The sequence below is a fragment of the Numenius arquata genome, chromosome 18, assembly GCF_964106895.1.
Source record: "Numenius arquata chromosome 18, bNumArq3.hap1.1, whole genome shotgun sequence".
Lineage (NCBI taxonomy): Eukaryota > Metazoa > Chordata > Aves > Charadriiformes > Scolopacidae > Numenius > Numenius arquata.
In genome coordinates, this window is record NC_133593.1 from 7,684,073 (window position 1) to 7,696,664 (window position 12,592).

Genomic DNA, 12,592 nt, shown 5'->3' on the forward strand with positions numbered 1-12,592 from the left:
AAGACCCCCCCAGCCCAACCCAGTCTCATTCTTGCTGCCAGCCCAGGGCCCTCAAGGAGACATGAGGGTTTCCCACCCACCACAGGGCATCATATGAATGCAAACATCATCCAAGCAATCCGTGAGCATCTCCTCTCCTGGGGTGTCTGCTACTCCAGGGGCATGAAGCAGCCCTCTTGAATTTTATAGGCTCTGCTGTTATCACACCAGGGTGGCATCTGGGAGAAAAACACCCTGATTTTGGGGCTAATTCAGGCAAGGATGGGGAGTCAATCTGATCTGTGCACATCTGGGTGTGAACAAAGATGAGAGTGAGATGCCTGACTGCTAAGCAGGGCGAGCACGGCCGGGCAGCCGGCGGGGTTCTGCGGCAGAGCTCACGGGCTAGCGTGCAGCCAGGAAGAAAAGCCCCAGTGAGGATGGACCAGCTCTTGTGCTGGGTGGGGGCCACCCCGGTAAGGATGGACTGGCTCCCATGCCAAGGGGGGCCATCCCGGCCACCTCACCTGTACGGAGGCGGATGCCACCTGCCCAGCCTGGTCGAAGTCCAGAGAGATGATCTGGGAGAAGCGGGTGGCGTTGCTGTTCATGCCGGTGCTGCTATTGCCAAAAGCCTCCAGGATGGTGTAGAGAGCCTGCCACTTCTCCGCTGCGGGAAGAGAAGCGGGGGGGTGGGGTGCAGGGGCTGTGCGGCGGGCGGCCGGAGCCGGCACCGCTGGCCGGGCAAGCGCTGCTGCTGCTCCTGTGCCGTGCTCTGCACTGCGGCAGCCCTCAAGAGCACGGTAAAGAGACCGGCGTGACAAGGTGAATGCGTGCCCTGTGGCGTGTGTCCGGCCACCGCTGGGTGACGGAGGCTGCGGGGGGCTGTGACCGCAAAGCAAGGCACGTGCGCAGGCGGCACGGGGACCCTACACTCCGCCGGGAACTCACCGGAGAAGACCTTTCCGGTGCTGCCAGCGATGGTGGCGAGGTACTGGACGAGGTGCTGGCAGTTGGTGGTTTTACCGCTGCCGCTGGCACCCAGCAGAACGATGGCCTGGTCCTGGCGGTTCATCAGCATGCTGCGGTAGGCAGCCTGGGCCACCGCGTAGATGTGCGGGGACGTGTCCTCCCTGCGGCACCCTTTGAACATGTGCATGACCTGGACAGAGGGGGAAGCGGGCGAGGGTCAGCACCCTACCACCTTCACCAGCTCCTTCTGCGTGGTGGCATGGCTCCCAGCCACTGGTCCCCTCCCATCCCCACCAGCAGGAGGGTCACCTTCTCAGAGTACATGGAGGGGGAGCTCAGTGGGTTGATGATGACCATGGTGGGGCCGGCGTAAGTGTGCAGGAGGTTGCCGCCGTAGCGCTGCCGCAGTGTGTGCAGCACACTGGACTCATTGAGGTAGAGGAGGCTGGCGAGGTCCTCTGCACGGTCACAGGAGGGGGGGTTTGCCTGGCAGCAAGGAGGAGGGGGCATCAGGCGGGGAACAGGGGTCTGCCCCGCCGTCCCCCACCCTGCGGCCCTACCTTCTCCACATCGTCCTCCTCCACCTCCAGAACAGTTCCATCATGGTCCAGCTTCACCTTCACCTTGCCCTCAGGCAGGGGGCTGCCCTCCTCCAGCCGCAGTTGGCTGCCTGTGAGGAGCACAGAGCGCTCAGTGGGACCATGCCAGCAGCCCCCTGGGGACACCATGGCCAGGCCATGGGGGGCTTGCTCTGCCATCGGGGTGACAGGGCACCCTGTGTCCCAGCAGTGCCAGGCTGACCCCCGACTCACCCAAGGAGAACCCATCCCTATGCACCAGCCACACCTTCTCGGTTTCATACCAGGCCTCCTCAGCTGCTATCTGCTCCTCTGTCTTGGCCTGCGGGACAGTGGGACATGGAGTGGTCACAGTCACCTGCCTCCCCATCCCCTCCCCATATCCCTGGGGCTGGAGGGAGCAGGGCTGCCTGGCCACAGGGCCACATGCCGGACAGCCATGGCTACTCTCCGCAAGCCCCAAGCCCTCCCGGCATGTGCCCCCAGCTTGCCCGCTGCCCCCAGGGATCCCTGTGGGCTCAGGGCTGCAGAGACCACCAGGGCCCTTGCCACAGCTCAGGGCAGACATGAAGCCACAGTGGCCCACAAGCACATTCATCATGGCCACCTTGGACAAGCCTGGAGGGGCTGAGCTCCCAAACCACAGCCCAGAGAATGGGCATCCATGCCAGCCACGTGCCAGGATTCGGGGACACTGGGCATGCTGTGGGGACATAGGACATGCTGCCAGGACACAGGACACGCTGCAGGGGCATAACGGAGGGACACAGGACATGGCACAGTGATAGCAGAGTACCACGGCATGGGAAATGCTGGGCTGGGACAACCAGCAAGCGGGGATATCCCTGTCATCCAGGAGCAAGGTGAGCCCCAAAGCCAAACCTGAGCTGCAGCAGGGACGGGGCCAAAGGGGGCTGCCGGGGCATCGTCCACTTGACCCTGGCAAGGTCGAGAGATGGGGCGTGAAGGCGAGAAGAGTTAATCTCTGCCCCGCAGACTGCACAGAAAGTGGCAGGGGGAAGCGAGCGAGGGCAAAGTGCCACTCTGCCAAACCCCGTGGGCGCTCCTTGTGAGGGCCACCACTGTGGCCAGTGGAGTGGCATGTCCATCATAGTGCTGGAGACGCACAGAGCCCAGAAGGACATCAGCCATGAGGTCCCACTGCCAAAGCCCCCGCTGCCAAAGCCCCCAGGGTTGGAGGCCACTGTGCTGACCTGCTGCAAGCCTGGCCAGCACTGCACACCACGGCTGCTCTGGCACGAGCCATGCGTTCTGCCTCTGCTGGGTGCTCTGCCCCTTTCCGTCCTGCTCCGCACCCCTGCCCGCCCCAGCTGTGCCACCTCCACAGAGAGCACCCTCCCGGGACGCCCCGCTGGCACAGCCCCACTGGGAACAGGCACTTAGCCCCGGCCACCCCGGCACCCTCCGGCCCCGTGGGGAACGTGGCAGCCCACAGAGCGGTGCGGGTCAGGTAAAGCCTTACGCTCCAGCACGAGGCACGGGCGCAGACACCAGCCCAGATGGATGGCGGGGGGTCGCTGGCGGAGGCAGAGGGCTCCTGAGGATGGGGGTACAGTACCTGGCTGGGTGCCGAGGCAGAGGCGGCGGGGTCCAGCTAACAGCAGCAAGGAAGGAGGAGAGAAAGGAGAAGAGAGGGGGTGAGAGGCAGAGAGCAGCAGCAGCACCACGACGCGCCACGGGGGCCCAACACAGCCACAACCCCCACGGAATCGCCGGGGCATCCCCCAGCCATGGGCAGCCGTGCCCGGGCTGCAGCGGAGGCTGCTGGGCATCGCTGATCTGGGCAGCGACCCCAAACCCACCAGCAGCTCCAGTCACCCATCCCCTCCTGCCAGTGCCAACCCAGAGAGGGACCATGAGGCTGGTGGCCAGGCACAGGGGTACAATCACCCCGTGCAGAGCACACGGCCAGGGCAGCCACACACTGCCCATACGTCCCCCTCCCCGAGTGGGTGGCACATGAGGGCCAACACCCCTGGAATTACAGAAGCGGTGAAGATCCTCTCCAGCCGGCGCTGTGCCTCCTCCGACGGGCTCAGCTGGGACACGGGGCCGGGGGCAGCCTGGAGGCAGAGCATCATTAGCACCAGGTCAGCTGCCCCGCAGCCCCCGCCAGCACCACAGCCCCCACCAGCCCTACACTCGCAGGCGGCAGAGGGGCTATCGCAGAGCCTTTCCCAGCCCTGCAGCCCTTTGGCACTCAGGGCAGGTACCAGGGCAAAGGCTGGCACAGACCTGCGAGCACTGAGGCTGGCACAGCCGGGGTACCGATGGGTTCCCCGTACTGCCCAGGGACCCGGGTCCCCACTCCCACACACCTGCTGGGCGGGTGCCGGGGCAGTTTTCACGGGGGTCGGCCGCTTCTCACCGGGCTGCAGCTTCTTCTCCACACGAGCCGGGGAGGAGATAAGGGGCAGAGTGATGGGGTGGCCGCAGCACATACAACTATCCCGAAAAGTGACCCCCATCCAGCACTGCACACCCCAAAACCACTGCAAACCATGCGGGTGAGCTCACACCATGCCGCGCCGGGTTGGCACAACCCCAACTCTGTGTTAAAGCATCCCTCACTGTGCACACACTGGTACCTTGTGCCTCTCCAGGGCGGTGGGTTTTGGAGCGGATGCCTTTGTCGGCTCCGGTTTCCCTCCCGAAGGCTGCACCAGTGGCTCCAGCTTGGCTTCAGCGACTGGGGACAGGGACGGCTTCGCGTCCCCCCCAGCTGGCTCGGGGGACTTCTCCTCCCGCTTGTCCCCTGGCCGGAGCCGCGGCCGGTGCTCTTTAGTTTTGCCCTTCGCCATGAGGGTTTTGAGCCCTGCTGAGATCTCATCCTTGGGCTCTGGCTTGGTGGGTGCTGCCGCCATGGTGGGGGGAGGCGGTGGGGCCGGGGGAGCTGGGACAGCGGGACGACCTGTCTCCTCCTTCCTGGGGGGCGGCACTGGCTCAGGAGACTTGGCGTCTCGCCCTGGCTCCTTGGTGCTGCCGGCATCCTCCCCTGGCAGGACTTTGCGGACCACCTTGCGCACCACCCGGACCACCCTGCGGCGGGACAGCCCCTGGCCATCGTCCCCCTGCACCTCGGTGGCTGGACCCTCCAGCCCATTCACAGCCGCCCCGTTCATCACCGGCTCCGCGCTCTTCCCTTGCCCAGGGGGTGGCTCAGGGCTCTTCGGGGGCTCAGGAGTTGGGGGCTCAGGATTCGGGGGTGCAGATGCCGCATCCTTCAGGCTCTCTGACTGCAGCCACAATGACACGGGTGTGAGTGCAGGTCTGGCAGTGCAGCGCCTGCCACTGCAAGCACCCTCTGCTTGGGACGTGGTGATGCCTGGGGCTTCGTGCTCTGTTGCAGGAGCACAGCTCCTGGCCAAACCCCAGCACCAAGGCACAGAGCATCCAGTCCCCTTCCCCAGCCAACCTACAGCCCCCCACAGGACCCCAGGGGAGTGACGATGAACTCCCCAGCCCCACCCCCAGGGACCCATCGACCCTGGGGCTGCCAGTATGGGGCAAAACTCAGTGCTCAGGGCACCAGCAGCCTCTCTGCAATGCACAGGGCAAGCCCCAAGATTTCCTCCACCAACAGCATCGGTGGGCAGTGTGGAAGCCAGCACTGTAACCACGAGGTGGCCCAAAAACACCCACCACCTTCCATACGCTGCCCTTGAGCTCCCCAGGGACCGAGGCTGGGGAGGATGCTGAGCCCACAACCCTCTGTGATGTCCCCAAGCCCTGGGACGGGGTCTGTTCCCAAGGGCGAGCCCCATCCCCGACGCAGCTCCATCCTACCCATGCCCTGCGACACTTACAGCCCCATCCTCCTTCCCGGGTCTTTTCACAGCTAAGGATTTGTCCTCGTCCTTGACCTGAGGGTCAGACAAACAAGAGGAGCGTGTTTCAACCCACCGCAGGGCCTCGCTGCCGGAAAAGCCACAGGGAGTGGGAAAAGCCACCAGGACCATCACTCCATGCCAGGAGGGCAAGAGGCTGCTCCATGAAATAGCTACAGTTTACAGCCCCAGGGAAATGTGTCCCTCTGGGCAGCCAAAAAAGTGGGGGGAAGCGCAGTGATGCACCCCAGTTATAGCAAACCCCAAAGGTGGGAGAAGAAAGAGCTCTGCCCGCCTGGCCCAGGCCCCCTCCTCGCATGCAGCTGGTGAGCAAGCTGGTACATAGAGCCCATCACTGTTCCCCACGGGGGCTCTGCCTTTCTGCACGTCACCCTGCCGGGTGTCACAGCACGTTTTAAGTGTCACCAGCTAATCTTTGTAGCAGCCGCAGCGTGGGACGTGCCAGCTCCCGGCCAAGCAGGGCAACCAGGGGTCTCTGGGGGGGTGGGCAGCCAAACCATCCCCTGCCCAGGGCCGTGCCTCTGAGTTCCAGGGCTCGGCCATGGCACCACGGCGGCAGCACGTCGTGTACCTCACAGGTAACACTCCCCAACTCGCCATTGCACAGTTCCTGCAAGTCCTCAGGGCGGGATGGTGGCACTGAGGTGGCTCACACCATGTTAGGGGCTACACCAGCCACTCGCAAAGCACACGTTAGTGATGGTGTTAGTAATCACATGCGTGGCTGCGTTGGTGACCGCAGCCGTGCTCCAGTGGGGCACAGAGCAGCTCCCCGTTTGCTCAGCGCAGCCCCCAGCACGGCAGCGCAGCAAGAGGCTGGGGGTGCTGCTCCAAACATGACGCTGGGCAAACTGGGGGAGCTGGTTGCCAGCATGCAGCAGCGTGACCCGAATGTGGGGTGCAGGCAAATATGCGAGAGACTTCCCTTTTGCTCCCAGAACGCAAACCGGGATGAAAACGCCATGGCAATGTCTCATGGAGCCGCAGCCCTGGCTGGGGAGAGAGGGAGAGGTGAGATGGGCCGGGGCCAGCATGCGGGACAATGAACCACGGCACGGTGTACGAGCACGTGCCCTTCCCCACTAACCCTGGGAGCCCAGGACCCTCGAGAATGGGGGTCTGACCCCATCCCCCCCAGCCCTGCTCAGCTTACAAACAGGCAGGGCCTATAGGAAGGGCTCTGGGGACAGGCAGGTGGCCAGGCTGAGACCCAACAAAACTCACTGTGCAAAAAAAGCCCCTTTAGTCAGCCTGCAGGACTGTGCCCCAGTCCCAGTTTCCCCCCTGGGCGGGCCAGCTCAATGCAGTAAGCAAATGCCAGGGTGAGGGAAGGGATATTTTCTGCCCCGGGCGCCCTGCTCACCCTGACAGCCAGGGTTTATTCTGAGCCTGACCCTGTGCCAGTGGCTGGGCAGCCCCGGCAGGACCCACTGCCCCGGCTGAAGCTGCGCTCCAAAACCCAGGGGGGTCGCACCCGGGGTGGTCAGGGAGAACTCCCCCTCCCAGGGCCAGGCATGCCACGAAGGAGCACCCGGCCACCAAACCAACCTGCCTGTCCGGGGGCATGTCGCCCTGTCCCAGAGGGGTCCCCTGTCCCCCCCTGTCACCATAGTGTGAAACGCCACAACCCACCGCATGGGCTGGGCACGGGGGTCCCAAGACAAACTTGGGGTCAGAGCCCCCAGACCCTCTGCCCACGGTGCTCCCACCTCCACGCAGCCTGGTAGTGCCCCAAAGGTCCCCAGAGAGCACCGGTGTCAGGGTCCCCAGGGAGCTGCAGTATACAGCCCCCCGCCACCAAAACACCCCAGAGGTGGGTGCAGCCTCACAGCCCCCGAACCCAATGCCAGGACTGGCCCCCACGTGCCCCCCTCGTGTTCCCCCGTGCCATGCCGGTCACGCTGGGAGTCCCCACCTTACCGCAGGGTCGGGGCGAGCCGGGAGCGGGGTTTCTGCCGGGGCGAGCGCGGCGCAGCGCGGTGGGAGAGGCGCGCGGGGCGGCAGCCGACGGCGCAGGGACAGCTGGGCTGATAGGGCCACCCTAAAAATAGCCAAGGAATGCGAGGGCCTCGCTGGCGCGCGCAGCAGCCGGAGGGGAGCGCTGGGGGGGACACACGGGCAGTGGGGCCTTGCCACCACCACCGCTGCCGCCGCCGGAGGAAGTGATGTGGGCTGGCGGCAGCCCGGCGCCGCGGGGGGAACTGCCTGGCCTCCGTCCACCGCCCGCCCCAGGGGGGAACGGGGAAAGACACCCCCGAGTGGAGCACAGCTGCAGGGCTGGGGGGAGCCAAGGAGGGTCCTGTGACATGAGGGATGGGGTTGCATGGTCCTGCACCCCAGGGTCCCACCACGGGGTGTCCGGCATCATGCGGGGCGGTGCATCCCCAACACCGCTTCCTCATCCCTTTGCTTCCCCACGAACACAACAGCCCCCCCAAAACACTCCCAGGACAGACAGCCCCCCCGCCCCGAGGCGAGGGCAAGTACCACAGAAGTCTGCCAGCCCAGCAGCCCCCCCGGCACAGCGTGGCAGCCCGTGGTAAAGCTGTCTCCGGAGGTCCAAGGTCTCCCTGGAAACAATGGGAGCGGGGTGGCGGGTGAGGGGCTGGGGGCCTCCCCGCGCGGGGGCTGCCGGGAGGAGGCCGGTGGCAGGGAGCCAGGCGCGCCAGCGGCGTGGAGGAGAAGCGGTGACCGCCCAGGCATGGCGGGGTCCCCAGATGGTGCCTGAGCAGGTCCCTGCCTGACCTCAGGGACGCAGATGTGCCCTGAGACAAAAAGCACTCCTGGAGGGAGCGGGAGATCCCAGCTTGACCGGGAGGGCTGTGCCGACGGTGGGCTGGAAATCCCCGTGCCGGGGACGCCAGCACCAGGACACGTCCCTCCTGGCCCAAGTTAACGCCAGGTTTTGCAGCACTGCCCCGGGGCTGGCACTGCACCGGGGAGAGGCCATGGCAAACACCCTTGGCAGGGCTGGCATGATGTGGTGGAGGGTGTCCTCACGTAGCACTGGTGGCAGCCACTGGCTTACTAGTAAGAAGTCACAGTCACGTCCTCTGACAGCAGGAAAAAGGCTCTGGTGAGGGCATCAGCCCAGTCCCAGCACACAGAGCTGCTGAAGCCCCCTCCATGGTGAGCCAAACCTATGTGATCCAACATGGTCCTGCCTTTCCGGGGGGTCCCGAGCATCCCCAAGGCAGGGCACAGAGCCACCCACCAGGGAGGACCCTGGCTCCCGTGGGCCATCTCCACTGGGACCCCCAGCGTGGCTGTGAGCCACAGCAGTGATTTTGCCTGGCCAGCAGATTCCTCTCATTCCTCCACAGGGAACTTCAGCGGAGACGCACCAACCCTGCAGAGGAGCTTGACGGACACGTCTCCTCCCCAGGGTCCCTCAGGGACCCCAACACCAGGGATGCACCATCCCTATAGTGAAGGCAGAAGAATAGCCAACCCAAGAGCTTCCCCCAGAGGAAGCCTGGACAAAAGGAGAGAGCACTTCCAGCATGATGGGAGTCCCACAGCCCCCACCCCACGTCCCCTCGCCTCCCCATGGAGTCCTCGGTGGGACAGCAAAGAGCCAGCACCCAGCCATGCGTGGCACCGTGGCCTCGCACCATGGGGACAGCGACCTCCAGGGACCAGGTTGCCCATGGCCAGCGGGTGAGCATGGCACACGGGGTCTGCCAGCACAGCCACCGAATGCCTGTGGTCCCATTGAAGCACTGGAGCAGTCAGAGGCGTTTCTGGAATATTTCTGCCCAGCCGGCGCACGCCTGGGCCCTGCCAGAGGAATTTCGCCGATAAATAAATAAATACAAGTGCGGAGCTGAGCCAGCCCAGCTACCCCGTGTCAGGAGCAAAGCTGGGACACGGGAGGGTGGTTTCACCCAGTCCCTGATGCCTGGCCACGCCGTGCCACCGGCCAGAACCCTGTGCACCCCACAGTACCAGGAGCCCCCCCAAGACACGGCGGATGCTGCCCCTGCCTGGCTGCAGCGTGGGTCTGCGGGGACAAGGGCAGCTCAGCATGGTCCCTGCTGAGGGGGTTAAACCCCCCGCAGTACGGAGGGAGCCCAGCACCGTCCTGCTCCAGCCAGGGAGGGGCTTCCAGAGAAACAGCCCCAAATATGTCTATAATTTCCTGTTTCAAAAAGGATCATTTTTATTTAAATTAGGACCAGAAACATTCCAGGGAGCTTAGCGGGGCCTGGGGGAGAGCCAGGCCTCCCTGTGCGCCGGCACCTTGCGTGGCTCTGATGGGCGAGGGACCCCTAGCCGTACCCTGCACCGAAGCCTCGGCTCCCCAGCACCAGCAAAGCCATGGTGCATCCCTCCGCTGCAGCCCTGCACCCTGTGGGAGGAGGACAGCATCCTGTGCCGGGAGGTGCCCGTGCTGTAGCAGCACCCAAAGATACCACAAACACGGTCACGGCCACCCCTCTGGCTGGTTTCCTCCAGCTGATGCTATCAAACCGTGCCAGGACCCGGAGGCACGAGGCCGTACACTGCAGCATCTCCCCTGCAGCCCCAAGGGCACCGGCATCTCCCCTTCCCCTTTCCCAGACGCAGCACCGCGCTCTTGGCAGGCACAAAGCGCCTCGCCGGCCCCCGCACACTGGCATTGAAAGTGGACCTGCTCCCATGCCTGCGTGTGGCAGCCATACCCTCCAGCCCCACGGCCCCCCAGCCCCACAGGGTTATCTGGGCCTGGCGTTATCCCAGCGGCACGGCTGGCATTGCCCGGTGACGCCTGCCGGGCTCCGGGGAGGAGGTGCTGGAAAGCCACCACTCCACTCGGCTCAGACTCCACCCCGCAGTGCCGACATCTGCTGGGGAACACATGGAGCCCCACGGCCACCGTCACGGCATCCCTGCACCACGGCCACCCTCACTTCATCCCGGCCACTGCCCCACGGGGACAGTGCCCTGCCATACTCCGCACGGCTCTCCCTGGCACAGACAACCTGTTTGGCGGGCACAGGCAGCCTCCTCTCTCCATGGAAGGCTTAAAATACACTAAACAAGTCCAGTTATAAGCTAAACCAACGCCGCGCTGCTGCACCCCCTTGCCACCATGGAGGGGGTCCAGCCCTGCAGGTTATTGGCATTTGGGGGCCTCCACCGGGATGCTGGCTGGCCAGGACTCCAGTTAGCCCACGGCAGGGTCAGTGGAGCCAGGCGGCTCACACAGGAGATGTGGGTCACCCAGCCATTAAGTTTCTATTTATACAGCACCAGCCACACACACAGGGCTGTGCACACTGTCGGCAGCTCCCGTCCTGAGCACACTGCACTGTCCTCCTGGATCCCTGGGGAAGGGTCCCAACGTGGGGAGGCTGACGTGGGCAGGCAGTGGGGCAGGCAGGTCCCCTCCTGCAATGCAGCATTAGGGATTTCCCTGCAGCGAGGAGCAAAGCTCCTTTCTCTGCCAGACCGTGCTGCCTCAGTGACAGGACAGGGATAGACTTCTCCCAGACAAGGCAGAGCTGGGCTCTCCCAGAGCCCCTCCAGCAGAAGGAAGACCATACCCAAATGCATAATGAGCATTTTGGGGGGCACCACTGGTGCTGGTTCGCAAGCCCTGATGCAAACCTGCCCTTGCACGGGCAGACATCACCCCTGCATCCCTGCCACAGCCTCCTGCTCCTCCCCGTGCATCGCTCCTGGCCAGAGCAGCCCCGGCACCCGCTGATTCCCACAGCACGTGCCAACCCAAACACCCACTGCGAGGACGCTGGCGGCCAGCAGAAACCCAGGGCACCAGCCCCATGGCACGGATGGTGTTACTCACATCCCAGGCAGCGCGGCGTGTCCCCTGGCTGCCCCGCAGCCAGCAGCGGCTCAGCTCACTCAGCTCCAGGATAGGCTGCACCTTCAGCTGCACCGTCTCCCCTGACTGCCGGATCATCTCCACAATCTCATCCCGGGATTTGTTCTCCACGTTTCGCCCGTTGATCTCCACCAGCCGGTCACCCGGCACCAAGCCCAATGCCAAGTCTTTGGTGCCAGCTCCGGGTTCGGCGAAGTGCACGACGCGCCGGTACACCTGCCCGTCAGGCGCCCGGTCCAGCATGGTGGTGCGGCGGAGGGAGAAGCCAAAATCACCGGTGTTGCGTCTCTGCAGCTCCAGCTGCCGTGGGGCGGGGGGCTGCGGGGGCACCACGGCCGGCAGCCGCAGCTCAGCAGGGAACCTCTTGCTGACAAGCTCCGGCACCCTGGCACGCAGGGAGGTGGTGGAAGGAGTGCGGGGGTGTCCCAGGGGGATCCCTTGCTTGGCGAGCTGTGTCTCCAGCGTGCGCACCTCCACCTGGGGGGAGGGGGCTGCCGAGTGCTCAGAAGGGGTGGATGTCTCTGAGGTGCTCTCATCCCGGCTCTTCTGGGAGAAGGAGAAGCGTTTGACGATCATTTGGGAGTTCTGCTTGGCCAACGAGCCAAACTTGGCCGCCCTCTGCAGTACCGAGCCCTTGAAGTTGGCGTCATCCACCTTGAGGTCATCACTGGAGCTGGCCGTGCTCAGGTGGCCCGAGTCCAAGATGACGCTGCCCCGGTTGCTATCAGAGTCGATGTCCGTGAGATGCAGGTCTGAGCCACTGGCCACCTTGATGGGGATGGGGTTGGAGATCTCCAGGCGGGTCTTGGAGTCCCGCTTGGAGGCACGGTTGAGGTTGAAGAAGCCCCGGCGCATACTCATCTCCTCCAGGCTCTTGAGCTCAGCCGCTGACATCCGCTCCTTCTTCTCCTTCTTTTCCTTCTTCTCCTTTCGGGCCCCATCCTTTTCTTTATCCTTCTTCATCAGGTTGAACATGGTGGAGGGGGGCTCAGGGCGTGCTCGCCCCCGTGTCAGGGTGCTGGGTCAGGGTGCTGGTCACGGCACAGCCGCCTGCCTGTAGAAGGACAGATGGACAAAGGCACCATCAGTTGGTGACACAGCCAACACCCACCCCACCGCCCTCCCCTCCACCCTACGGGTCAGCCCTAGCCCCAAGCCATGTCCCAGTGTCCCCACCCTCCCTGGGGACAGCAGCACCAAGGGGATCTGAGACTGCCCCAGTCATCATGTCCTTGCCCTGGCTGGGCACCAAGCCCCAGGGATGCAGCAAAGGTGGCCCTGCACCTCCAGGGATGCCCCAAAAGAAGCCCACCAGCCTGGCATCCCCATGCCAGCACCCAGGCTGATGGTGCATCTCCCCAGCA

At 64.5% G+C, this 12,592-nt stretch overlaps 1 protein-coding gene across 1 annotated transcript in view; it reads right to left on the reverse strand.

Moving 5' to 3' along the window:
* The window catches only part of MYO18A (myosin XVIIIA), a 33,379-nt gene extending 21,176 nt beyond the window's left edge, over positions 1 to 12,203 (reverse strand). Inside the window, exons 1-7 of the mRNA XM_074160549.1 lie at positions 11,190 to 12,203; positions 3,109 to 3,144; positions 1,764 to 1,851; positions 1,512 to 1,621; positions 1,261 to 1,437; positions 931 to 1,141; positions 507 to 649 (exon numbers count right to left, since the gene is read on the reverse strand). Coding sequence (XP_074016650.1) covers positions 507 to 649; positions 931 to 1,141; positions 1,261 to 1,437; positions 1,512 to 1,621; positions 1,764 to 1,851; positions 3,109 to 3,144; positions 11,190 to 12,203 — 1,779 coding nt within the window. The remainder of the gene's footprint in view (positions 1 to 506; positions 650 to 930; positions 1,142 to 1,260; positions 1,438 to 1,511; positions 1,622 to 1,763; positions 1,852 to 3,108; positions 3,145 to 11,189) is intronic.
* Between the last annotated feature and the right edge of the window lie 389 nt (positions 12,204 to 12,592).